The sequence below is a fragment of the Salvelinus sp. IW2-2015 genome, linkage group LG28 (assembly GCF_002910315.2).
Source record: "Salvelinus sp. IW2-2015 linkage group LG28, ASM291031v2, whole genome shotgun sequence".
Classification (NCBI taxonomy): domain Eukaryota; kingdom Metazoa; phylum Chordata; class Actinopteri; order Salmoniformes; family Salmonidae; genus Salvelinus; species Salvelinus sp. IW2-2015.
Genome location: NC_036868.1, coordinates 31,337,256 through 31,363,292, shown reverse-complemented (window position 1 = coordinate 31,363,292; position 26,037 = coordinate 31,337,256). Strand labels below are relative to the sequence as shown.

The window sequence follows — 26,037 nt, the reverse complement described above, 5'->3', positions numbered from 1 at the left end:
GAGGCCTTTCTACTGACTCTGAAAAACACCAAAAGAAAGATGCTCAGGGTCCCTGCTCATCTGCGTGAACGTGCCTTTGGCATGCTGCAAGGAGGCATGAGGACTGCAGATGTGGCCAGGGCAATAAATTGCAATGTCCGTACTGTGAGATGCCTAAGACAACGCTAAAGGGAGACAGGACGGAGAGCTGATCGTCCTCGCAGTGGCAGACCACGTGTAACAACACCTGCACAGGATCCGTACATCCAAACATCACACCTGCGGGACAAGTACAGGGTGGCAACAACAACTCCCCGAGTTACACCAGGAATGCACAATCCCTCCATCAGTGCTCAGACTGTCCGCAATAGGCTGAGAGAGGCTGGACTGAGGGCTTGAAAGCCTGTTGTAAGGCAGGTCCTCACCAGACATCACAGGCAACAACATCGCCTATGGGCACAAACCCACCGTCGCTGGACCAGACAGGACTGGAAAAAAATGCTCTTCACTGACGAGTCGCGGTTTTGTCTCACCAGGGGTGATGGTCGGATTCGCGTTTATCGAAGCAATGAGCGTTACACCGAGGCCTGTACTCTGGAGCGGGATCGATTTGGAGGTGGAGGGTACGTCATGGTCTGGGGCGGTCTGTCACAGCATCATCGGACTGAGATTGACTGCAATGACAACAATCTAAACGCTGTGCATTACAGGGAAGACATCCTCCTCCCTCATGTGGTACCCTTCCTGCAGGCTCATCCTGACATGAACCTCCAGCATGACAATGCCCACAGCTCATACCTGCTCGTTCTGTGCGTGATTCCTGCAAGACAGGAATGTCTGTGTTTCTGCCATGGCCAGACGAGAGCCCGGATCTCAATCCATTGAGCGCAGTCTGGGAACTGTTGGATCGGAGGGTGAGGGTTAGGGCCTTCCCCCCAGAAATGTCAGGAACTTGCAGGTACCTTGGTGGAAGAGTGAGGGTAACATCTCACAGCAAGAACTGGCAAATCAGCTCCCGGGTGGCGCGAGATGGTCTAGAGCACTGCATCGCAGTGCTAGCTGCTGCCACACAGAGTCTCTGGTTCGTGCCCAGGCTCTGTCCAGCCGGCCACGACCGGAGAGGTCCGTGGGGCGACCGCACAATTGGGCCATAGCGTCGTCCGGGTTAGGGAGGGTTTGGCCGGTATGGGATATCCCTTGTCTCATCGCGCTCCAGCGACTCCTGTGGCGGGCCGGGCGCAGTGCGCGCTAACCGAGGGGGGCGGGTGCACGGTGTTTCCTCCGACACATTGGTGCGGCTGGCTTCCGGGTTGGAGGCGCCCCCCCTTTGTTCAGGGACACATTATTCCATTTCTGTTCGTCACATGTCTGTGGAACTTGTTCAGTTATGTCTCCGTATTTGAATCTTGTGTAAATATTTGTATTAACATGACATGTTATTGTTTGCTGAAAATAAACGCAGTTGACAGMGAGAGGYCATTTCTTTTTTTGCTGAGTTTAGTATGCTTASTTGTTTTCTGATGTTCTTCTTTATTTATCCAGGCGAATCAATTAAGAAAAAAAATCTTATTTACAATGATGGCCTGGCCAGTGACGACTGGGAAGGGTGTTGCAATAAAATAAAAACATTGAAATCACAGGACAAGACAGACAACACAGAAGGACAGGGACATAATGACAAACACAAAAGTCAATACAGAACAGTTACAGCACAAGGAGAACAGACATCACAACACAGCAGTACAGAAACAATGCAACATTTAGTAAAAACAGTCAGCATAGATAGTAGACAGTCAGCACTAAATTTGATAGAATATCAGGTACACCTACCTGACCAAGACTGCTGATACTCATAGAAAAAAAATAAAACATATCCATGCAGTGATTCAGGGACATTGTCTTCTTCAAAAAATATATTTTTGTTCAGATTACCATTGCTATCCTGGTCTGTTATTAGAGTCAGGACCAGAGATATTAGCCTAAGCAAAGAAACCTATTAATTTCAGGGGATTCTTTCTATAGGCATCAAATAGGACCGTTGTCAGTTAGCCTTATATTATGTTGGCTGATATCCTGGTCCGAGAGACATCTTAAATAATGCAATCTATCATAATATACTGAACAAAAATATAAAATGCAACAATTACTACGATTTTACTGAGTTACAGTTCATATAAGGAAATAAGTCAATTGAAATAAATTCATTAGGCCCTAATCTATAGATTTCACATGACAGGGCAGGGGAGCAGCCATGGGTGGGCCTCGGAGGGCATAGGCCCACCCACTGGGGAGCCAGGCCCAGCCAATCAGATTGAGTTTTTCCTCACAAAAGGGCTTTATTACAGACAGAACTACTCCTCAGTTTCATCAGCTGTCTGGGTGGCTGGTCTCAGATGATCCCACAGGTGAAGAAGCCAGATGTGGGGGTCCTGGGCTAGCGTGGTTACACATGGTCTGCGGTTGTGAGGCCGGTTGGACGTACTGCCAAATTCTTTAAAACAATTTGAGGTGGCTTATGGCAACAGCTCTGGTGGATGGTCYTGCAGTCAGCATGCCAATTGCACACTCCCTCAACTTAAGACATATGTGGCAATGTGTTGTGTYYCAAAACTGCACATTTTAGAGTGGCCTTTTATTGTTCCCAGCACAAGGTGCACCTGTGTAATGATCGTTGTGTTTAATCAGTTTCTTGATATGCCACACCTGTCAGGTGGATGGATRGTCTTGGCAAAGGAGAAATGCTCACTAACAGGGATGGAAACAAATTTGTGAACAAAATGTAAGAGAAATAATATTTTTGTATGGAAAATTTCTAGGGTATTTTATTTCAGCCCWTGAAACCAACTTTTACATGTTGCGTTTATATTTATGTTCAGTATAAGTACATCCTGAAATGAAAGCCTGTCAATATCTATATGTAACCAGTAGGGATGCGCTGCTGTCGGGGCTATAGGCCTAAGCTGCTACTTTGAAACAACCCGAAAAAGCGTTAGAGAAACGTTTGCATAATAACAAAAAAATGTAGGAGAAAAAAAATACACCCAAACGACATAGCCATCTCAAAACACGAGTTGTGCTTCKAAATAGCGTGTAGCAGTCACATTATGGGTGCGTTCGTAAATTCACTCAGGCTATCTACTCCGATTTCATTGCACTCTCGTCAGTGTGCCAGAGTGCAGAATAATTGATTCATTTACGAAAGCTCAACAGCAAATTGAATATGGCCGGTGTCAGTAAACAACGCAAAAATACGTAATTCAATTGTTGCCAGCAGCACAGTTACCAACCCTCTGGATTACATGAAAACAATCTAACCAGCTCTGCTAGGGCGAGTAAAAATGGTCAGAGGTGTTCTCTCATTTGTGCCTGGAAGTAGCTTACAAGTTAGCCAACGTTAGCCAGTTAGCTTGGGTGCCGTTGTGATGTCAGAACGCTCGAATCTACCCTACTCCTCTGCCAGAGCGTCCAGTGTGCGCTCTGAACGCTCCGAGAGCGAAACGCTCTGAATTTACGAACGGACATTCTGACAACTCTGATTTACGAGTGCCCTCTGGCACTCCAGATTTAATTTACGAACACACCTTGTGTGTTTTTGCCACAAACTCAAGGCGCCCGAGTCAGAAAAGGGTTTCAAAGGGACTTCCCTAAAAATATTTTCCACGGCTGTGGCATCCCCAATAGACGAACTGAAGGTCGATCGAAGAGGACCCCAACCCTTCTGCACCGGAAAGTCAATGCATTCATCATGCAGAAATGAAATCACGTCCGTGCGTGCTTGCCTTGCACAAAGGGTTTGATGCGCCGTTCTTGCAAAAATGCAACAACAACAAAAAAAATCGTCAGCTATCTCAATAACGATTGTTGTTCAGTTTACAAAAAAAAAAAAAAGAGTTCGTGATAATGAATTGAGAAGATGTCTGATGTATATGTATTCACACCACCCCTTCAGAATGACAATGTGAGTGAGTTCTAATTTCAAAACATGACCACTGGTCAAGTAGCTAGATGTTCTCTCCCTCGTTTTGTGCATCCCGGTTAATTGCCGTATACATAATGCAACGAATAAAATCAGATGTGCAACAAACGGACAAGTTAAATATTTCTCACACCTGTCACCTGAGTGGCTAGCTCAGTTGATCGCTACAAATGTTAGCAGACAGTGATGGCTAAACATTTTAACAGMTAAGTGTAAGTAAATGGTCGCGATTTTACTACGTTTCCCAATTCTCAAACATGATTAATGGTTGCAGTTTCTAGAGCATGCAAAAATTCAGTCATGATAAAATGTTATCATACCTTTTAAATGTCTGTTCAATTCCTCCTATATTCTTGCCATCCCTACTACAGTACAGTGCACGCCGCTGTTTCTATCAATTGACATATCCAATCCAACCCACTTCCATGCTTTGGTTATCATAGCCGGGGAGAAATGAATCACGTTCAGCAGCGAAGGAACAAGGCACTATTCCCTTCCAGAAGGGCTCCAGGGGGCACAATCTAATGCAACAGATACTACAACAACCGATTTTAAGATTAATTCACTGGCGAGGAAACTATTTTATCAATGCAAAGTAGAAAATATAATCTTGACTTCGTGGGGAAATGTACCTATCGTAAAGACTGTGATGGTACGTACCACTTTCTATTGTTGGAGAGCCACCTCACGCATCAGAGCGAGGAGCCACAAAACTGACCTTCAAAAAATGCACACCTGATTGGCCCATTTTCTTCAAACCACTCCCGGTCTTCTCGTATGTCCAATCCATAGCAAGGAGGTGAATAAAAAATMGATAGGTTCTGATTGCCCTACTGTACTGTGCAATTTTTTTTWATTATTATATACTTAATATTATTTTGTTATTGCAAAACTTTATCACAGTTACACAATTATAATGTATCTCACTATTTAAGTTATATATATCGGTAACCGTAGGACTACATGCAATTTTATATATAGGGTTTAATAATAATCATCCTGTGGGCAAGGTTGGGTAGGTTACTTTCTTAAATGTAATTTAGGTTACTGCTTACCTGTCCAAAATTGTAATAAGTAGGCCTAATGTAACTTTTGGATTACCCAAACTCAGAAACGTAATCGGATTACTTTTCGATTATAGAAAAATACATAAAGGATCCATGAAACACATTTTCTGTGTCATCCTGGTTGACACATGCTCAGGTGAAACAAAAGTCAACTTTTTTCAATGCTGAAATTATTATTTTTTTGCAAACATCCTTTCTGAATTGAAAAGTAATCATGTAATTTTTCAAAAGTATCTAATCTGACTAAAATATTTTTGCTGATAATGTAACTGATTACATGTATTAAATTACTCCCCAACCTTGCTTGTGGGTTATTATGGCTGCGCATGTAATTGACTTTCAGATCGCACAACTAGTCTTATTGGCTCATTTGTTTCCGTCCAAGGAACATTGGCCAATCATGGTCTTGCATTTTGCCTGCAATAAAAGAAAGAGGCTATTCGATTATCTGCCCCGAATTGCACCGGTGGAACAGTTTATACGGGTGAAAAGTGATTGCATTCGTTTTGGGACATGGTTGCCTCCCGGGCGTGAGCCAGGTGCACATCTCTGGAGTAGGATTCTGTTTTTTTCCAAATGCAAAAGTGATTGCTTTATCTGCCTTCATAATGAAAACTAGTTTGAAAATTCGAACATAAAATACTGCCTCGTTGACAACATGACCGAGAATCGCAGATTACTGCTCGATTTGAGGACCCTTATCTGCTTCAACTGCTTTTTCCCGACACGTCACAGGGCAAACCCATGTGCACCACGGCTCAGCTTAATCGAACTCCCTCAGACAACAACCAATAGAGAATTATATCCTGAAAGGTTATTAAAATTAATTTGCATTGATTAAATATTTAGATCACTCATCTATTGAAAACATAGGAGTGACTTATGTTAATACACATTTTGTCATAATATTTAACTAAATAATGAATCTCTCCCAATGTTGACGTTTATTATATATTTGTTCACGTTAATATTACAGCGTGAATATTTTACTTTTAGGACATTTCCGGTAGTGTAGRGCTTTCACAGCATCAAAGATGGCGGCCACCCTCGTTTCGTACTGGAGCGATTCAGATTCAGATAATGAGACCAAATCTCATGTTATTCCCGAAAAGGTTGACCCCGATGCTCTGGCACARCTTCAACCGTTGAAATCTGGCAAAACAATGTCACTGGCTGTCCTCAATTCAGCTCCCGAGGTCGCCGTAAAGGTACGCGAGATAGCTAGGCAAATMATTAGCCGGCTGCTAATGTAGCTAGCGTTAGCTTGTGACAGAAAAAAAKCCGAAATGTAACGTTAACTTAATAGCTACTTAGTTAGCTACACTACATAGACCGTTGAAAGTAAAGTCACAAATGTAGCTAACGTTAGTCGATAATAATTTGATGCTGACGCTTAACACTAAGTAGCTAGCTGAGTCAAAAGGGGTTCAGTAATGTCGTTAGRTGGTCAGGCGGGAAAATGTTGTCTTTAGCTTGCTAGTTAACGTTAGATAGCCAACTTGCTGTTAACGATAACTTGAAAAACGTTGTGATTATGGTGGCCTATAGGGCGATACTTTGGCCTGCACGAGTTTTGCGATTTCAAGTGTCACCCATACTGATCAGCCAACACTCCGTCAAACGGAAGCGGACGCATCTCAATTCAAAGAATGCTTAAGAATGATACYCAACGTTTGTGGGAAACTTGTTGTTCAGTACAAACGTTTTGTACTGAACGTGACGGTTTTTGTCGTCACCCAAGGTAACAACGTTTAATGAACTGAACGCAACACAGGATAGATGTTTGGACAGCTAACTTCAAGCCCCTTTAACTTAAGTGTCTTCATAGTTTGATGATTGATCAGAATGGTTAGCAGTATAAAACCTGTCATGTTTCTTCACTCCAACAGGAGGCTGTGGAGACTGGCGTACATCTGGACCCCTCTCTCAAAGAGGTCACCTACAACCCCACATATGAAACCATGTTTGCACCAGAGGTAAAATTAACGTTAAAACATTTTAGTCAAGTAAACTGCCTTACTTCATTCTGACTACCTACCTAAGATGCTCATCATTAGCATATTCACGTTGCACCCCTTCTAGTTGGGTCCTGTCAACCCATATAAAAGTCAACAGATGGCTGCACCCAGGAATATGCTGTCTGGCTATGCAGAGCCTGCTCACGTCAACAACTTTATGTTTGAACAGCAGAGGAGGACCTTCTCCACCTTTGGTAAATATACCTTATTCACACCCCAGTCATTGTCTATGATAGAATGTTTAGCTGTGAAGTGGTCAGCCTTCCTTTCACCTTGAATCTAAAGTTTTAGAGGAATGTAGCATCTTAGTTATTTTTTTCACTTGTTAATCGCCGTTGCTTTCAGGCTATGCTCTGGATCCGTCTGTGGATACAAGCCAAAACTCCTCCAATAGCTACATCGGTGCAGTGGACGAGGCAGAGAAAAAGAAAGGTAATTTCCTGCTCGTTTTGCTTGTGGTGGATACCCTGTGTAAGTGACATCATCCTACGTCATACTTCCGGCGTCATGTCCCGACTCTCTTGAATGGGCTTCAGGAATATATCATAAAATTCATGAAAACMTGGTTATTTAACATATATCATATTCATATTTGTTTTCGTGTATTGATTCAGTCATACCCGATGTCTGTTATCAAAATATTTGACACAGTAAGACATCAACGGGAGTTAGGAAAGATTTGGACCACATCCCCTGCTGCGTTGGTAGCATGTCGGAGCGTGCCTGCTTGAGCTGAGGACTTACAGGACGGTAAGAACCTGTTAATAGGCTGTTTGATGTTGTATATTATTTTACACACATTTGTTTTTACTGAACATTGCCAGCCAGTACTTTTGAAAAATGCTATCCCTCCCGAAAAAAAATMATATCCCGCCAAGCTGTCATAAGATTTGCAGTTCGTGTGTAGATTTTCGGCTTCTTGCTTCTTCTTAGCCGTCAAATACGTTGAAACACAGCACTTGGAAACAAGTATGCAATTTAATATACAGTTTTATCTTAAATAGCCGTGTTTTCATGTTCTCKTTCTTAGCCACAAACAAGGAATACGGAAGTAAAATTGACGCGTCACTTGTACATTGTGCATATTGCTAGCCGGTAAAGAGGATGTTTTGAAACGCAATGGAAAGCCGTTGAAATGTATAGTGTAGTCATTGCTTTCTYTAACAGTCAGTGAAAGAAAGAGAACAAAATGACAGTTTCTCTTGTTTCTCCTCTCGTAGGATTGACTGTGTTTGAGGTTGGCCCAAAGAAGACTGACAAGAGGAAAAAGGTGCAAGGAGGTGAAGCAAATGACATTGACAATTACCTCGGGCCCTGGGCGAAATACGCGGATGAAAAGGACGGCGCCAAACCATCAGAGGTAATCAATGAATCAAACAATATTATGTGAAGCTCAAACAAAATTTGGATGTTTGTAATTATACAGCAGCAGTGTGATTATTTGGACTTAACTGCTTTTCCTCATAGAAAGATATTCTCTGATTCTGACCAATTGTTTTCTGCTGATTGGTCTGTAGGAGGAACAGAAGGAGCTGGACGAGATCACAGCCAAGAGGCAGAAGAAGGGAAGGAACGAGGAAGAGGCTCCGGCGGAGGAGAAGACCATTCTCCATGGTAACTAACACTCATCTCCGCCATTACTACTTACATAACTGAACTGATCAGCACTCACTCAAATTAAAASATAATGAGTTGTCGACCATTATGTAGTAAGTTCTCAATGTCTTACTGTTTATCTATTGTGTCTCCAGTCAAAGATGCGTACGACTACCAGGGGAGGTCATACCTCCACGTACCCCAAGACGTGGGCATCAACCTGCGTACTGCAGACATCCCAGACAAGTGTTACCTGCCCAAGAAACAGATCCACGTCTGGTCTGGACACACCAAGGTAGGGTGTGTGTGTTAGCTAGGGTAGCATACTGTGTACCGGAGTATTTTGAAATGCACTCATCGGGGTTAGCTATTATAGTACCGTGATACACACTTCACAGCGTCTGTCATATTTACAGAGACGGGAAATGTGAGCGAGAGAGAAAGAAAGTGCTTGTGCAACAGAGGTAGTGGAGATGTGATCAGGCCTTTGGTTCTGCCTGTATGCAGTAGCGAGAGAGGGGGCCGGATCACTCGGGTCTAAAATGAGCAGGGCTTCCATCTCACTTACACAGGAGCCAGTTGCAGACTGAAAAGTAAAGAGGGTTGAATACAAATGCAGCATGCTAGTGTGTTTGTGGATAGAGGATGGATGCATGGATGAGAGGAGAGACGGGTAGATGGTTAATAGCGAGTTTAGACAGATTTTCTGGTAACYCCATTGTGATTTAGATTAAAATATCCTGCTTGACAGATGCCATGAGCAACATGTCTTGGCACAAATCAGTGTGCKGCAAGACATGCTTGCCTGATTTCTGCCTCTAGCCTTAGAATTCAAGAAGGATTTCATCTCTTTATGCTGCGCTGCTAGCCATAAGGCGGGCTATTGGGCCCTACGCAAACAGCGTCGGTATACGGTCCGTTCCAAAAAAGTAACAGCACAAAAGCATGTCGAAAACAACGCTGCGTTTGTGTAAAGTGTGGAGTGTCCTTTAGTCTAATCTCACACACTGAACTGTCTATGATTAGAGGAACAGTGTTATCCAAGACAAGTTGTTAGTGGGTATTATCATGCACGCAAACAGGGTTGTGGCACCCTGAAGCTTGGGGGGGAGGAGGGGGGGTTAAAACTATAAGTTCACTATCTATCTAAGATGTGCCAAATAAATTATCTCCAGCTCAGGGCTCCAGCTATGCATTTGGTTTGCTAAGTGGATGGCTTGCAACATCAAGCTTCTTGGTTACAGCAGAGATGGCGCCTCTTGTGTGCACTTCCAGTAATACCGTATACCCCAGTATGAGAAGGAATGTTATGAAAATCTTGAGACCACCCAAACCTACTTTTCAGAGGTTGAGTGAGGGAACACTCATCGGTCACTCAGTTGCATCCAAAGATATTGGCATCCTTTCACTTTTCTAGAGTAATTCCCTATTTCTTATKAAATAATTTGAAATTGCGACACCTCTGGTCTCCACAACTTATTGGATTTTCAACATTGCACAAGCAATTACATTTTGTACACTTAAGTTTACAAATGTAGTTTAGAAAATGAAGACAAATGTTATGAACAGAATTATTGGTACCCCGGAGCTAGTACTTGATTGCAAAGACTTTGGCCAAGATGACTGCAGACAAACGCTTCTCCTAGCCATCAATCAGCTTGCTGTACCTTTCTACTAGCAATTTGGCCCACTCTTCAGCAGCAATTCTTTCATGTTTGAGAGGTGCCCTCCACCAACTGAAGTGTTGAGCTCTCACCTCACATTATTCAACCTCCCATATTAGATTGTCCTGTGTTCTTTTCATTGAATGCTTAATTTGGTCATTGGTCACACTAGGGATGCAACGGTACAGTGGGCCCACAGTTCGGTATGTATCACGGTTTGTGGGCTACGGTAACGGTATGGTTTRGGTATCTTTATTTAAGAAAAAAATTGAAACACATCACCCTTTAAACAATGAATAGGGCAGCAAATCTTTGGCTATGAATACTCCCACTGCTTTTGTTATTTCTTTGTTTTTCTYAATTTGTCGCAAATTGTTGTTGGAAGGCAGCAGTGAGAGATTGTTGTTTTCGCTAAGGAGTGGACTCTCTTTGCTCAAGCTCCACCTGCAAGGGATACGGCCAGGTGACGGCGACGTAAATGACACATCATGTTAGTGTTTCCACTCGAGTAGCCTAGGGTGGCAAAGCAATGCTTGCAGACTGCACTTTGTTTACGGTCTTACCCTCGTCATCGTATTGAACACTGAATCCAAAATGTTCCCACACAGCGGATCTTCAACCAATCGCTGCCTGCACCTGCCCGCCCGTCCAGCATCACTACTCTGGACGGTTCTGACTTAGAATATGTCAAATACCTAGGTGTCTGGTTAGACTGTAAACTCTCCTTCCAGACTCACATAAAATATCTCCAATCCAAAGTTAAATCTAGAATTGGCCTCCTATTTCGCAATAAAGCATCCTTCACTCATGCTGCCAAACATACCCTCGTAAAACTGACCATCTTACCGATCCTCGACTTCGGCGATGTCATTTACAAAATAGCCTCCAAAACCCTACTCAATAAATTGGATGCAGTCTATCACAGTGCCATCCGTTTTGTCACCAAAGCCCCATATACTACCCACCACTGCGACCTGTACGCTGTTGTTGGCTGGCCCTCGCTTCATACTCGTCGCCAAACCCACTGGCTCCAGGTCATCTACAAGACCCTGCTAGGTAAAGTCCTGCCTTATCTCWGCTCGCTTGTCACCATAGCTGCACCCACCCGTAGRACGCGTTCCAGCAGGTATATCTCACTTGTCACCCCCAAAGCCAATTCCTCCATTGGCCGCCTCTCCTTCCAGTTCTCTGCTGCCAATGACTGGAWCGAACTACAGAAATCTCTGAAACTGGAAACACTTATCTCCCTCACTAGGTTTAAGCACCAGCTGTCAGAGCAGCTCACAGATCACTGCACCTGTACATAGCCCATCTATAAATAGCCCAAACAACTACCTCTTCCCCTACTGTATTTATTTATTTATTTATTTATTTTGCTCCTTTGCACCCCAGTATTTCTACTTTGCACACTCATCTACTGTCAAATCTACCATTCCAGTGTTTTAATTGCTATATTGTATTTACTTCGCCACCATGCCCTATTTATTGCCTTTACCTCCCTTATCTCACCTCATTTGCTCACATTGTATATAGACTTATTTTTCTACTGTATTATTGACTGTATGTTTGTTTTATTCCARGTGTAACTCTGTGTTATATGTGTCGAACTGCTTTGCTTTATCTTGGCCAGGTCGCAGTCGTAAATGAGAACTTGTTCTCAACTTGCCTACCTGGTTAAATAAAGGTGAAATAAAATAAATAAATAAACATTTGAAAGACGGCAGAGCCTCTTCAAATTTGCTTCTCGCTAGTGCTCGCCATTGTCACGTTGGGGCTGGGAGAATATTTGTTTTTAGGTTCCCCTCGCTTCATGGGGCCCCTTTTTAGGGAGGTTTCCTACTGAGATGTCATTACAAATCGTCCATTGGTTGTTTAAGGGGGATGGGGTTGAGGTCACTGCGGTTACTACATTTGGACATATTGCTGTGGAMTAAAGTTTGTCAGCCCTCAGGAGCCCCCTAACGGCCCCAAGCAGTTGCCTCCCTTGCCTGTTCATAAGCTGCACGTCTGTGGATCTTAATGTACAACGTGCGTGTAGTCTACAGCGCAATCAACACGTTTTGGAAATTATAGGAAAATGACAGGCATATCGTAATTCCGCGGGTTCACATGTGRGTATTGAACCGTTTGGGGCGTACCGAACSGTTCGACAACATACTGTGTACCGTTGCATCCCTAGTAAACACAGCACTGATCTGTAATGCCAAAGAGCTCTAGTTTTGTATCATTGGTCCACAGAACATTTCCCCCAGGATTTAGGCTTGTTTTGGTGGGTTTTTGAGAAGTTCAATCAGGCATTCTTGTCTCTTTCTGCAGTGGGGTCTTCTTATGTTTACCAACGACCAGATGAAGCATTCAAAGAAAATAACTCTCCCCATCCCCCATTGGGAGTGCAATGTTCAACCCAGTGTCCAAAAARCGTCTCTTTGTTGKAGGTTGTGGCCAGYYAATWGTTCAGATCTGAATCCCATCCATAATCTATGGCGAGAGCTGAAAACAGCAGCCAGCGAGCTCATTGCTGGCTACAAGAAGCATTTTTCGGGAGTTATCTTACCCAAAGGCTATGCAACCAAGTACTAGCTCTGGGGTGCCCATTCATTTATCAATGCCACTTGTCTTTTATTTCCACATTTAAAATTGTAAACTCAAGTGTACAAAATGGAATTGCCTATGCAATGTTGAAATCCGATAACAAGGTGTGAAGACAGTCTTCAATTTATTTGTGAAGAAATGGGGAATTATTTGAACGCGCAAGGGTGCCAATATATTTGGCTGCAAATGTATGTAAGAGGAATTATAGCAATACCATACACACCTGCATGCTCAAAGACGGGCAGATTAATATTCTAATAATCTATTATGTCCACACGTTAACCTCTTTCTCTCTCATTCTCTCTCTAGGGGGTCAGTGCTATCCGTCTGTTTCCTGTGTCAGGTCACCTGCTGCTCTCCTGCTCTATGGACTGTAAGGTCAAGGTAAGGAACACTCTTGCCTCGCTCAGACACCATCAAGTCCTCACTGAGGACCCAAAATCTGTCAGATTAAGCTAGAGATATCTGTTTTTTTGCGTTGGATGCGTTCCAATCTGTCGAAGGTGAAAGGTGTGCAAACGGTTTGGCCTACATAGACTATTATGACCCCTCTCTGGAAGGATAACACTCTCACGAWRATGATGGTGGTCTCCGGTTTGCTCTACGACCCTCACACGCGTCTTGGGACTCGTSTGATGTRGGTATAGRRGATCTGTRAACTTCTGTCTGTAGCGTCCTAACAGTTTGGTCTACACACTCACCTTTTCACAAACGCGTACATGTCAGTGGTTTTGCTCTAGGACACTCACKGGCCTCAAAATACTTGTCTGATGGTCCCCCGGGACCAGCTGCATTGTTTTATGGAAGTACTGTAAATGTGGAGACTGTTTAGTGCCAAAAATATGAGGTTAAATGCATGTATAAATGAAATACATCATTTTTCCTGATCTTTCTTATATCTCTCAGATATAGGACAGAGACTTCAGAACAAACTTACTTTAAAAAATGTTGGGGTACTATCTGTTGTTCCATGTAGTGAATCAGTTATTCAATGCGTTTGCATGGCCTAATAGCAGTAAGCCAAAATATTTTTGGTTCAAATAATGTTATAATATATTTTGTTATACTTCAAGGGGTCTTAAAATTCTAAATCAAATAGCAAAATGATCCTTAAAACAATTACATTTAGCTTATTTGAACCCCAACCTACCTGGTTTAGACAGGGCTTAGACTCTTGTGGGTGACAACTCAGTCAGATCTTACATTTTTCCTGTCCTCATCTCCCCTTTCCTGGCCAGATATATTTATTTTTTATTTTTATGATGTCTCTCTAAGGCAAACCAACGTGTTTTTGGAGAAGGAGCGTCTTCTCTTCCCCTCTGTTCTCTCACTCCTCCATCTGTCTCGTTCTCTCTCCCATGGCTTAGATTAGTCATTCTATCCTGTGGATTTAGATATAAAGATGGCTCTGTTCTGTCAAAAGGTCTCTGGGCCCCTGACTKCTCACTGTTTGTGTGTCTGGTAGAACCAGGGGCCTACTGGTTTTAATGCTCTTACTGTCTCAGATGAGCCCTTTGCTGATTTCTTATGAGACCCTCAGTGGTTGCCAGACACTGGCCCATGCTGGTCGAATCTAGTTAAAGTGCACACAGTGCTTTTWAAAATATTTTCTTCTCTCTTCCCTCTCCTCAGTTGTGGGAGGTGTATAACGAGAGGAGGTGCATACGGACATTTATCGGTAAGTGGACTATCTCTGTTTACTGTTTCACACTRTGTGTTTCTGTTTTCGTGTGTTTTGCTACAGGGATTACAATGCCCCTAGGGTTAAGAGAATAAGACCTTAGCTCAAACCACTAACCAGCCTAAGTGTTGTCATCTCTAAGGGTATACAAAKCCAAATGCAATTCTTAGTCAATCAAGCACATCACTTCAACATACAATCTATCCACCAGTACAAGTTAGTTGGATTCCAATCAAGCACACTCCTCTCCCTTGGCAGATCTCATTAATGTTTCTAATTCAATGCGGAGCGAACTTGATTCGAACATCAGGGGAATAATGGATGAAAGAGTGTGTCAGAGCGTCGCACTGGGCCACGGTCAAGGAGAGTGACATCTCATTACCCTGTTTCCCACTATTCCAGAACTCTCTTGCAGCGGACCGTTAATTCAGCATTAATACATGAATGTGAGCTGACACTGTTGGGGGGGAGGGGTGTAAGATGTGGAGTAGATTCGAGAGAGAGCGCTAAGTGAACATTAATGGAACATAAGCTTTCCGCTGAGTGTTGAGGATAGGTTTGGAGTAGACAGAGGCACGGAGCTGGGAATTGCATGCAGGTCACTCCCCATCCCTCCCTCCTGTGGACAGGCTGGGCTGTCAGAGTAGATTGTTTTCCTTCAGCTGTGGTTCTGCCTGTCGGCTCCCTCAAACACCATGTATAATTCAACAGCCCTGGGTAGATAGGGGGATGGGGTGTATAGAGGGCAAGAAATGGAGAGATGAAGAGTGCGTGTGTTTCAGCAATGGAGCTTCAGAGAGCGCAGTGGGGTTATTTCAGAGTAGCAAGCGAGCTAACTAAAGTGCTAACGTGTGTGTGTGTGGTGACGATGTCTAGCTTGCGTGTGTGTGTGTGTTTTGCCCTACCTTACAACACATCAGAAGCCAGGTCTGTACAGTGCCTGTGGGGTTAGGAGTCTGTAATGGGATGTGGGATAGGCCTGGTTAGAGCGTGGACAGACAGATGGCTAGCCTCGACGGGAACCTGTTATTGCCGTTGTAGGCTTTCATAACAAGAGGGGCGCCTGAGAGGGGGGAGAGAGACCAGCGGGACCAGACGTTACTTAACCTGACTCTATAGACACACACACACATATAGTTGAAGTCGGAAGTTTARGTGCACGAGGTTGGAGTCATTAAAACTCGTTTTTCAACCACTCCACAAATTTCTTGTTAACAAACTAAAGTTTTGGGTAGTCGGTTAYGACATCTACTTTGTGCATGACACAAGTCATTTTTCCAACAATTGTTTGCGGACAGATTATTTCACTTATAATTCACTGTATCAAAATTCTAGTGGGTCAGAAAGTTTACATACACTAAGTTGACTGTAACTTTTAAACAGCGTGGAAAATTCCAGAAAATTATGTCATGGCTTTAGAAGCTTCTGAGTCAATTGGAAGCTTTTTGAGTRAATTGGAAGTGTACCTGTGGATGTATTTCAAGGCCTACCTTCAAACTCAGTGCCACTTTGCTTGACATCATGGGAAAATCAAAAGGAATCAGCCAAGACCTCAGAAAAAAAATTGTAGACCTCCACAAGTCTGGTTCATCCTTGGGAGCAATTTCCAAACGCCTGAAGGTYCCATGTTCATCTGTACAAACAATAGTACGCAAGTATAAACACCATGGTGCAAAAGTGCAAATCAATCCCAGAACAGCAGCAAAGGACCTTGTGAAGATGCTGGAGGAATCAGGTACAAAAATATCTATATCCACAGTAAAAGGAGTCTTATATCGACATAACCTGAAAGGCAGCTTAGCAAGGAAGAAGCCACTGCTCCAAAACCGCCATAAAAAAGCCAGACTACGGTTTGCAACTGCACATGGGGACAAATATTGTACTTTTTGGAGAAATGTCCTCTGGTCTGATGAAACAAAAATTGAACTTTTTGGCCATAATGACCATTGTTATGTTTGCAAGCCGAAGAACACCATCTCAACCATGAAGCATGGGGGTGGCAGCATCATGTTGTGGGGGTGCTTTGCTGCAGGAGGGACTGGTGCAGGAGGAATGGGCCAAAATTCACCCAACTTATTGTGGGAAGCTTGTGGAAGGCTACCCAAAATGTTAGCTCAAGTTAAACAATTTAAAGGCAATGCTGACAAATACTAATTGAGTGTATGTAAACTTCTGACCCACTGGGAATGTTATGAAAGAAATAAAATATGAAATCATTCTCTCTACTATTATTCTGACATTTCACATTCTTAAAATAAAGTGGTGATCCAAACTGACCTAAGACGGGGAATTCTTAATAGGATTAAAAGTCAGGAATTGTGAAAAACTGAGTTTAAATGTATTTGGCTAAGGCGTATGTAAACTTCCGACTTCAACTCTAAACAGAGGGGAGGGAGAGAGTGAGAAGGAGGGATAGACGTAGGAAGGAGTGGAGACCAGGGGGATGAGTTGAGYGAAAGTGGGGTATAGTAGAGAGCTTCTCACTCCATGTCCCCTTTGTGCTTAAGCTTGTTTTTCTTCCTTGATGRGCCCTCCCCCTCTCCCCACCCACCTCTTCTCTCTGACCATCAGTTCCACTTTGGCTTTCAATCTCTTTCTTACCTTTTTTCCCTCTGTCTGTGATTTTATATTCCACCAATGAATGTGATTTGAAAGGCAGTCTGATCAGGGGCTTTGACAGAATAACAGAGCAGGAGGAATATGTGCATATAAAATGTGTGTGTTTCTGTGTCTCTCCCTCCAGGCCACAGTAAAGCAGTGCGGGATATCTGCTTCAACAACACTGGGTCTCAGTACATGAGTGCAGCCTACGACCGCTACCTCAAACTCTGGGACACCGAGACGGGTCGGTTCAGTCGTGGTGACCATGTTAGAATTGCCACAAACGTTCCACCGTGTCTGGGGGCTGTCATTGAACAGAACAGTCGTGGCAATGATAGAAATGGCACAAATAGAGCTTTCACGATTACTTGACATTCCGAGAAGCACGTCAGTTCTGTTTAGCACAATTCTATGAGAATGTTTCATAATGTTATGCCCTGCTGAAGGTGGCCAGCATGGTTGAACATTCAGATAGAAGTATGTTGTGTAGATCTGTGTACTACCAGTGGGATCAGGGAGAGTCTCTGCTCTCCCAGTAGAGGGCAGTAGAGAGACTCATCTGCCTCTTGTTGTTCTGTAGAACCACTGACTTGTCATAGCGCCTTGTGTACGAGTCAGCGGGCTGTATGGTTAGGGGACATTTAATGTACATTCTGTCAACTTGTGTTGATTAATTGAAAATGGCACATTTCTAATGAGAATTCATCAATTGTATTGAGGATGTTGGTTTTGACAAATCTGATTGAATTGCCATAATGCCACCGGGAAGTTATGTCTGGGTGTTTCTGCACTATAATGATGACAATGTGTGTTGCAGACAATCTGTGTGGGTTCTTCTCAAATGTGTAGTAAACTGTCCTTCCACAGGCCAGTGCATCTCCCGCTTCACCAACAGAAAGGTGCCATACTGCGTCAAGTTCAACCCAGACGAGGACAAGCAGAATCTGTTTGTGGCTGGCATGTCAGATAAGAAGATTGTTCAGGTACTGTCATGACACACACGCTACCTAGAGGCTGGTGGCAATACGAGAGAGCGAGCGAGAGATCTGTGAAAGACAACAACCTACTAGGCAGAGTCCCCTCGCTGGAAAAGCAATTAACTCTTTAAACAGACAATCTCTCTCCCTCTCTATTTTTGAATAATTTTGTCACCTTATTAAACTGTAATATTGGTGTGTGTGTTCCAGTGTTTGTCTATGACAGGAGTGTTGTGTAATTTATCGTTCACATTACCGGTGTGTTTAACCTGTTTTCAATATCTATTAATTGATCTCTTCTCTCCATCCTGTGCTTCCCCCCCTCTCCCAGTGGGACGCGAGGACAGGAGAGGTGGTTCAGGAGTATGACCGTCACCTGGGAGCGGTCAACACCATCACATTTGTGGATGAGAACCGCCGTTTCGTCAGCACGTCTGACGACAAGTCCCTCCGCGTGTGGGAGTGGTAAGTGACAAACAAGAGACTGCTGAGCTTCTTGTCTGCACCGACCCTACCATAGCTTTCAAGCTTGTGTTTTGGCTGACGGTCTGAATCGGCACCGTTATGTTGATGAGTAGCATCACTCTTGGTATTATACCTCATTTGCATAATATAGCTTGCTTGTACATTGGCGCCAACAGCTTGTCCTGCCGGTGTTCTAGATGCCTCTCTGCAAACTGAACTCATTGCCAAAGAGTGTTTCACAAGTCATAAAGTGCAAGTGAAAGTGGAGGAGGAATGTGTTGGGTTGAATTGGGTTAGGGTGCTGCTATGGGTGGCAGGTCATGGGAAGTTCACTACTGTTGAAGTCCCCTCTTCTAGCGACGTGCCTAGCTTGTAATGTCAGGGTCTTGCATAACTGCTCCTGTTCTGCTCTCATGTTTACTTATTTGCTCGTGACGTGTTTTAGATTTTTATAGAAAAATACAAAAGGTTTGACACCAGGGGTGTCAAACAKATTTTGCCCCGGGTCGGCATTCGGTCTTCAACGATGTCCAAAGGGCCGTACTTAAAATGTGTTATTTCCATGGCGTCCAATTTAAACAAKAAAAACAACAAAAAAAACAATAGTCCTCTGTCCATTTTTTAAATGTCTGATGCTCCCTGACTGTAGTCATTATTAGCGAGCTGGACAGTCAAGAAAATGTATGAATGTAGGTCCATTGACTGCACAGCACAGGAAGTTGGTGGCATCTTAATTAGGGCTCGTGGTAATGACGAGCGGCATTTTTGGAATGGTATCTCCATATGTTTGATGCCATTCCATTTGCAACGTCCRGTCCATTATGAGCCGTTCTCCCCTCCGCAGCCACCTGTGGTTCACAGTGATAATTACCGAGCTAGACAGTCAATGTATAAATATAAGTCCATTATTATTTCTACACAGTTTCATTTGGTTTTAGTCATTTTAAAGTATATATAGTTAATTTCCCTTTTAATTTTTTTTTTTTTTAACCAACTGTGGGCCAGATTGGACCCCCTCGCGAGCCGTATCCAGCCCGCAGGCCGTATGTTTGACACCTTGTTGACACATTCATGTTCTGTCTTTCCACTCAACCGCCAATCACCAAGCTCGCCGAGAACGACTTGCAAATTAGCTTGGTTCCCATGGTGATAAACAACCGCTGGTCTGTTTACCGCTAAGATGATAAATATTTAAGACCCGGTGACGAAGGATGGGCATTTCACAAGGATTCTTAGAGGGAACACAGATTCTACTAAATACCTCTTTTTCAATCAGTTGTGTTTCTTTCTGCAATATCCGGTTGGCGTGTGTGTTTTAAGCTGTAGGATTGACTGGTAGGAAGAGGGTGCCAGGTGTGGGTTTAGTAGTGGAGGGAGTTGGTTTGGTTGGTGAGAAGGGAGTGATATGCACTCTTGGACAGCCCAATTCTGATCTTTTTCCACTAATTGGTCTTTTGACAAACCAGGTTGGATACTTTTGACAATAATTGGGCAAAAGATCAGTTGGGCTGCCTGTGTAAACGCAGCCTATGTGAGCGAAGGGCTTGAGTGCACATCCACCGTTTTGGTCTCTGCTGTAGTTTTGACAGTTAATTGGAGACATTGCACTTGTTATCTTTCACAATAGAATGTGCTTGTTAGGGTAGAGTGTGAAACATGCACAGTCTTTTGGCTTTGAGTGTTGAGTATTTGAGTGGATTGCAGACTCATTCAGGGTCCTCTCAGGGGCTATGGGAGTGTAGTGGGGGTGCGAGAGGTGTTTATTATGGTGGAGAGAAGAACCTGTGCCAATGAAAGGCTTTACTGCCCCCACTCTGTCTCCCCTGGATACCACCTGGCTGGCTCTGGACTCCCCCTCTCCCCAGCTCAGCTGAATTAGGCAGAAATAAACATGGAGTCAACATCACTGACATGGAGATAGAGGTGGTACGTTGTGTGAATTTGGGAAATATGGGGATTTGGAATGAGACAGGAATGAGTCCTTGTTCACACACAGGCATATCACAAACTCTACCACCACCMTGGCTCCTTTTGTGGACAACACACCCACAGAGTGAAGAGCTCTCTCGGAGGCTGGCTGTCAGTAGTTGAGATATATTTGTTGCGGATGTAGAGATGGGCTGGGCACGATTTAGAATTAATACAGTGTACTACACTATGCCAGCAAGGGGCATCAAGTTCTTATTATAAACACATKAATTACACACACACACAGAGAGTTACTGCCAACCATCCCCCAGTGGCTACCGGCTCTGCACCCCCTATGGATCAATTACATTAGACACTGTAGAGGGTAAGATATAAACCAYGGGCCCTTTTGATCCAAGTGTTACAGAGGAGTGCTGATTTTTAGGATCAGTTTTGTCTTGTAAATCACAATGAATTTGATTACATGGACAAGGGGACCTGATCATAGATCAGCAGTCCTACTCTGAGTGAAGCTGTTAATGTGGATTAGGACTGACTGGGGCAAGTTAGGGTCTTCAGGAACACAACTTCACCTGACGGTTTATGGGCTTTATTAACAACACAAACCCGGGAGGAAATYGCAGCAGTCCACTACAAACTCTGGTGGTGTTATTCCTATCCTTGTTCTTTTTCTCTCCCAGCTCTATCCGTCTCTTTCCCAGCCACGCAGACACATTGAGAGCAGGGTTATTTTTGGAGCTCAGAGGAGATTTCACATGTTTTGCTTGTGTTCAGAGACTTGAGTTTGGCCTGACTTCTCCGCTGTTGACGTCAGCCAGCACTRGCTCAGGGGGCCGTTTTGGGTTGCTCTACATTTTATCTTGTTTAATCCTACGACTGACTGCATGTGCATGTTATGTTGATAAGGTGTTGTATTCGGGATCATAGGCTGTTATTTTTCTGTCGTTCCCCCTGGTTTGAAAATGGCAGTCCTTTTCCTTCTGTTCCTGGTTTGTCGGGTGGAGATAGGCCTAGCTGGTGTTTATAGGATAGAACTGTGCAGCACTGCTACTCTAAACCACTCCAGCTGTTTGTTGTCTGAGAGAGGGGGAGGGATGGAAGAGGGAGCGAGACAGAGATGGCCTCAGTCCAAATAGACAGCCTCCCACTGAGTGAGKAGTCTCGAACCCGACCAAATCCAACCTTCTTTTTTTTCTTCCCGTATTGAAGTTGCCAAAGAGTCRGTCATTGAAATCAGACCCTAGTCACTGTTGCTTCCTAGGGTCGGGCTTTCGAGACTACTGAGTGAGGGGATCAAGTCAACACGCACGTACACATGACGTTAGGAACAGTCATGGACAATCTGCAGGCTGCCACTGGGGTTGTTGTCTGTCACGCAGCCAGGTGGGACAGGACCAGCGAGTTGGATGATGCTGGGCAGACCCAAGAACAACATACCTCCATTTGACTCTAAAATTCTGAGAGTGGAGGGTTGAGAAAGGGAGAGCACAGAGAGGGGAAGTGTAAATTTAATTGGATGCAAGCGTTTAAGCAAACTTTTATTTATTTTTTATTTTTTCACTTAACCTTTATTTATCGAGGCAAATCAGTTAAGAACACATTCTTATTTACAATGACGGCCTACTGGGGAACAGTGGGTTAACTTCCATGTTCAGGGGCAGAATGACAGATTTTTACCTTGTCAGCTCGGGGATTCGATCCAGCAACCTTTCGGTTACTGGCCCAACGGTTTAACCACTAGGACTCCTGCCGCCCCAAACATCCAGACATTTCCAAACATGGCTTGGAAATGCATACTATTTACATATCTGTAATGCCAGCACTGTCTGGATCCTAGCTGTACTGTCGTTGTTCTATTTTGGATGTCTGCTAGAATCATGTCCTGCTTAGAAACAGCTCAAGCTGCATTGCATGACTTTGTGAATGTTTCCAAACCTGAGAGCATTGCTGCTAGTTGTCAATACTCATGCCAGTAATGTCATGGTTGACCTTTGGACCGTACTTGACTGTACTCTAATTGATTTGTTATGTTTTACAGGGACATTCCCGTGGACTTCAAGTARATCGCAGAGCCCAGTATGCACTCAATGCCTYCTGTAACACTCTCACCCAATGGTGAGTGGTGACAGACACACACAGACAGAGAGAGAGATTGGTGTACATATTCTGGCACTTAGCTTTTTATTTCCCCCCCCCTCCTTCCTACCCCTCTCCCCCATCCTCTCGTCCCCCATATCTTTCTCTGAGCTGTTCATATTTGTCCTGACATGGATTGTTTCTCTTTAGTCTAAATAATGGATGAACTCTCACTGGGAGAGCAGACCACTCCACACTGTCCCCCACAGCTCCACTCCTAAATGGCAGCCAGGCAGCAGCCCTAGCTGGGAGTGCGTACGGAGCCTTTCTTCCTCTTATCGTTGTTGTTTTCTCTCCACTTTAACAAAAGAGAGCCGAGGTCGGAGCAGTCGGGCGAAATTGGCCCAGTTGTTTTCATCCGTTTCTCATCCACATTTTGGGATAATGGCGTCCTTTTTATGTGGGTTTGGTAGGGAGGCGCTCAAAGGCAGGACACGCACGCAGTGGAACTCACACACACACACACTAGGAATTTCCATCATGTTTCTTTTCAAGAAGAGCAGTGATTCGTGAAATGCTTTGTCACGGCTGCCCAACCAGCATTGCTGTTACTGAGTCCCAGTGTCTGAGGAGGAGAGAGACGGGAGGGTTGCTAGCTAACTGAACGTCTGTGAGGTTGACATAAAAGGTGTGTCCCAAATAGTGACCTATTCACTATATAGTGCACTATTTTTGAACAGGGACCAAAGTAGTGCACTATATAGGGAATAGGATGTCATTTGGGATGTAACCCAAGTGGGCATTCGGGCATCAAAAGTCTTCAAATTTTCCACAGGGAAGGCTCATATTTTTCAAGTGGTTAGGGAGAAGAGCTGCCAGTGCAGTCTTCTGTGGWGGTCCACTCATACAGACCATAAAAACTAGCATTTTCTTGAGCTCAACCAACCTGGCTTGTTTCTACAGTTGTATCCCATTCCAAACAAAACTGAGCTCCTCAAATGCATTAGCTGCTTTTCACACTCTGAAAAYGGTTGAACAGAAATATGTTTTTTTGAAATGCCTTGGCCCAGGCCCATTGGAGAAGTCCTGACCTGGGCTCAACCCCTAACATCAGCAAGCTCAAACTAAAACCGCACTCTGAATAACTCTAAATCAAAACCTTTTCTAAATGATATTGTATTTTCTCRCCTCGTAGGTAAGTGGCTGGCCTGCCAGTCCATGGACAACCAAATCCTGATCTTTGGAGCCCAGAACCGTTTCCGTCTGAACAAGAAGAAGATCTTCAAGGGCCACATGGTGGCTGGCTACGCCTGCCAGGTGGACTTCTCCCCAGACATGAGGTAAGACACGCAGAGTCCCATTCATTAGAGCACACCATTGCAAACAGTAGCAAAACGTTTTGCAACGAAACAATAGTTTCTTATTGGACAAATTCAGGTAGTCCCTCCCCGTTTTCTAATGAATATGACCCAGGGCTTCAGGGTTCTGATGTTCAGTGACATCGCCGCGGAAATCAATTAAAACGTTTTTGGTCACATACACATGGTTAGCAGATGTTATTGCGAGTGTAGCGAAATGCTTATGCTTCTAGATCTGACAGTGCATCAGTATSTAACAGGTAATATCTAACAATTCCACAACAAAACCTAATACACACACAATCTAGTAAAGGAATGGGATGAGAATATATAAGTATAAAATATATGGATGAGCAGTGACAGATACTGTGAAGAATACAGTATACATTATATACATATGAGATGAGTAATGTGAGATATGTAAACATTCTTAGTGGCATTATTAAAGTGACTAGTGTTCCGTTTATTAAAGTGGCCAATGATATCACGTCTGTAGGTAGGCAGCTGCCTCTGTGCTAGTGGTGGCTGTTTAACAATCTGATGGCCTTGAGAGAGAAGCTGTTTTTCAATCTCTGTCCCACCTCTGATGCACCTGTACTGACCTCGCCTTCTAGATGGAAGCGGGGTGAACAGGCAGTGGCTCGGGTGGTTATTGTCCTTGATGATCTTTTTTGCCTTCCTGTGACATCGGGTGTTGTAGGTGTCCTGGAGGGCAGGTAGTTTGCCCCCGGTGATGCGTTGGGCAGACTCACCACCCTCTGGAGAGCCTTGCGGTTGTGGGCGGTGCAGTTGCCGTACCAGGCGGTGATACAGCCCGACCGGATGCTCTCAATTGTGCACCTGTAAAAGTTTGTGAGGGTTTTCGTTGGCAGGGCACATTTTTTTCAGCCTCCTGAGGTTGAAGAGGCACTTGCGCCTTCACCACACTGTGTGCGTGGACCATTTCAGATTGTCAGTGAAATGAACACAGAGGAACTTAAAACTTTTGAACTTCTCCACTGCTGCTGTCGCTTTGATGTGGATAGGGGGCTGCTTTCTTTGCTGTTTCCTGAAGTCCACGATCATCTTTTGTTTTACTGACATTGAGTGGGAGTGTATTTTCCTGACACCACACTCCGTAGGCCCTCACCTCCTCCCTGTAGGCTGTCTCGTTGTTGTTGGTAATCAAGCCTACTACTGTTGTGTCGTCTGCAAACTTGATGATTGAGTTGGAGYCGWGCATGACCACGCAGTCATGGGTGAACAGGGAGTACAGAAGTGGGCTGAGAATGCGCCCTTGTGGGGCCCCAGTATTGAGGAACAGTGGAGTGGYGATGTTGTTTCCTACCTTCACCACCTGGGGCCGGCCCGTCAGGAAGTCCAGGACCCAGGGTCTCAATTATGAGTTTGAAGGGTAATTATGAGTTTGAAGGGTACTATGGTGTTCAATGCTGAGCTGTTGTCAATGAACAGCATTCTTACATACAGTTGAAGTCGGAAGTTTACATACACCTTAGCCAAATACATTTAAACTCAGTTTTTCACAATTCCTGACATTTAATCCAATTAAATATTCCCAGTCTTAGGTCAGTTAGGATCACCACTTTATTTTAAGAATGTGAAATGTCACGGAACAGTCCTAGACAGGTTAACAAAGACCGTGGGCTCTCCTTCTTCGTGGCCGACGGGAGTAAAACCCTCGCAGGGRTGCCGGCCCAGACGGCATCCCTAGCCGCYTCCTCAGAGTATGCTCAGAKCAGCTGGCTGGAGTGTTTACGGACATATTCAATCTCTCCCTATCCCAGGATGCTGTGCCCACATGCTTCAAGATGGCCACCATTGTTCCTGTTCCCAAGAAAGTAACTGAACCAAATGACTAATCGCCCCGTAGCACTCACTTCTGTTATCATGAAGTGCTTTGACAGCAGCCAATGAAAATGTAGGGCGCCAAATACAAATCAACAAAAATCTCATAAATCAAATTTCTTAAACATACAAGTATTAGGCACCATTTTAAAGATAGAATTCTCGTTAATCCAGCCACAGTGTCTGATTTAAAAAATGCTTTACAGCGAAAGC

General features: G+C 44.0%; 2 protein-coding genes across 2 annotated transcripts in view; one reads left to right on the top strand and one right to left on the bottom strand.

The window, feature by feature from the left end:
* The window catches only part of wasf1 (WASP family member 1), a 161,006-nt gene extending 156,358 nt beyond the window's left edge, over positions 1 to 4,648 (bottom strand). Inside the window, exon 1 of the mRNA XM_070435905.1 lies at positions 4,276 to 4,648. The gene's annotated coding sequence lies outside the window, so the exon portion shown is untranslated. The remainder of the gene's footprint in view (positions 1 to 4,275) is intronic.
* A 1,397-nt stretch (positions 4,649 to 6,045) lies between these two features.
* Positions 6,046 to 26,037, top strand: part of cdc40 (cell division cycle 40 homolog (S. cerevisiae)) — a 24,573-nt gene continuing 4,581 nt past the window's right edge. The window contains 14 exon segments of the mRNA XM_023974340.2: positions 6,046 to 6,230; positions 6,912 to 6,998; positions 7,105 to 7,234; positions 7,386 to 7,472; positions 8,261 to 8,400; positions 8,558 to 8,654; positions 8,792 to 8,931; positions 13,202 to 13,276; positions 14,525 to 14,570; positions 17,317 to 17,418; positions 18,042 to 18,157; positions 18,483 to 18,616; positions 22,584 to 22,660; positions 23,817 to 23,961. Coding sequence (XP_023830108.1) covers positions 6,057 to 6,230; positions 6,912 to 6,998; positions 7,105 to 7,234; positions 7,386 to 7,472; positions 8,261 to 8,400; positions 8,558 to 8,654; positions 8,792 to 8,931; positions 13,202 to 13,276; positions 14,525 to 14,570; positions 17,317 to 17,418; positions 18,042 to 18,157; positions 18,483 to 18,616; positions 22,584 to 22,660; positions 23,817 to 23,961 — 1,550 coding nt within the window. The 5' untranslated portion in view covers positions 6,046 to 6,056.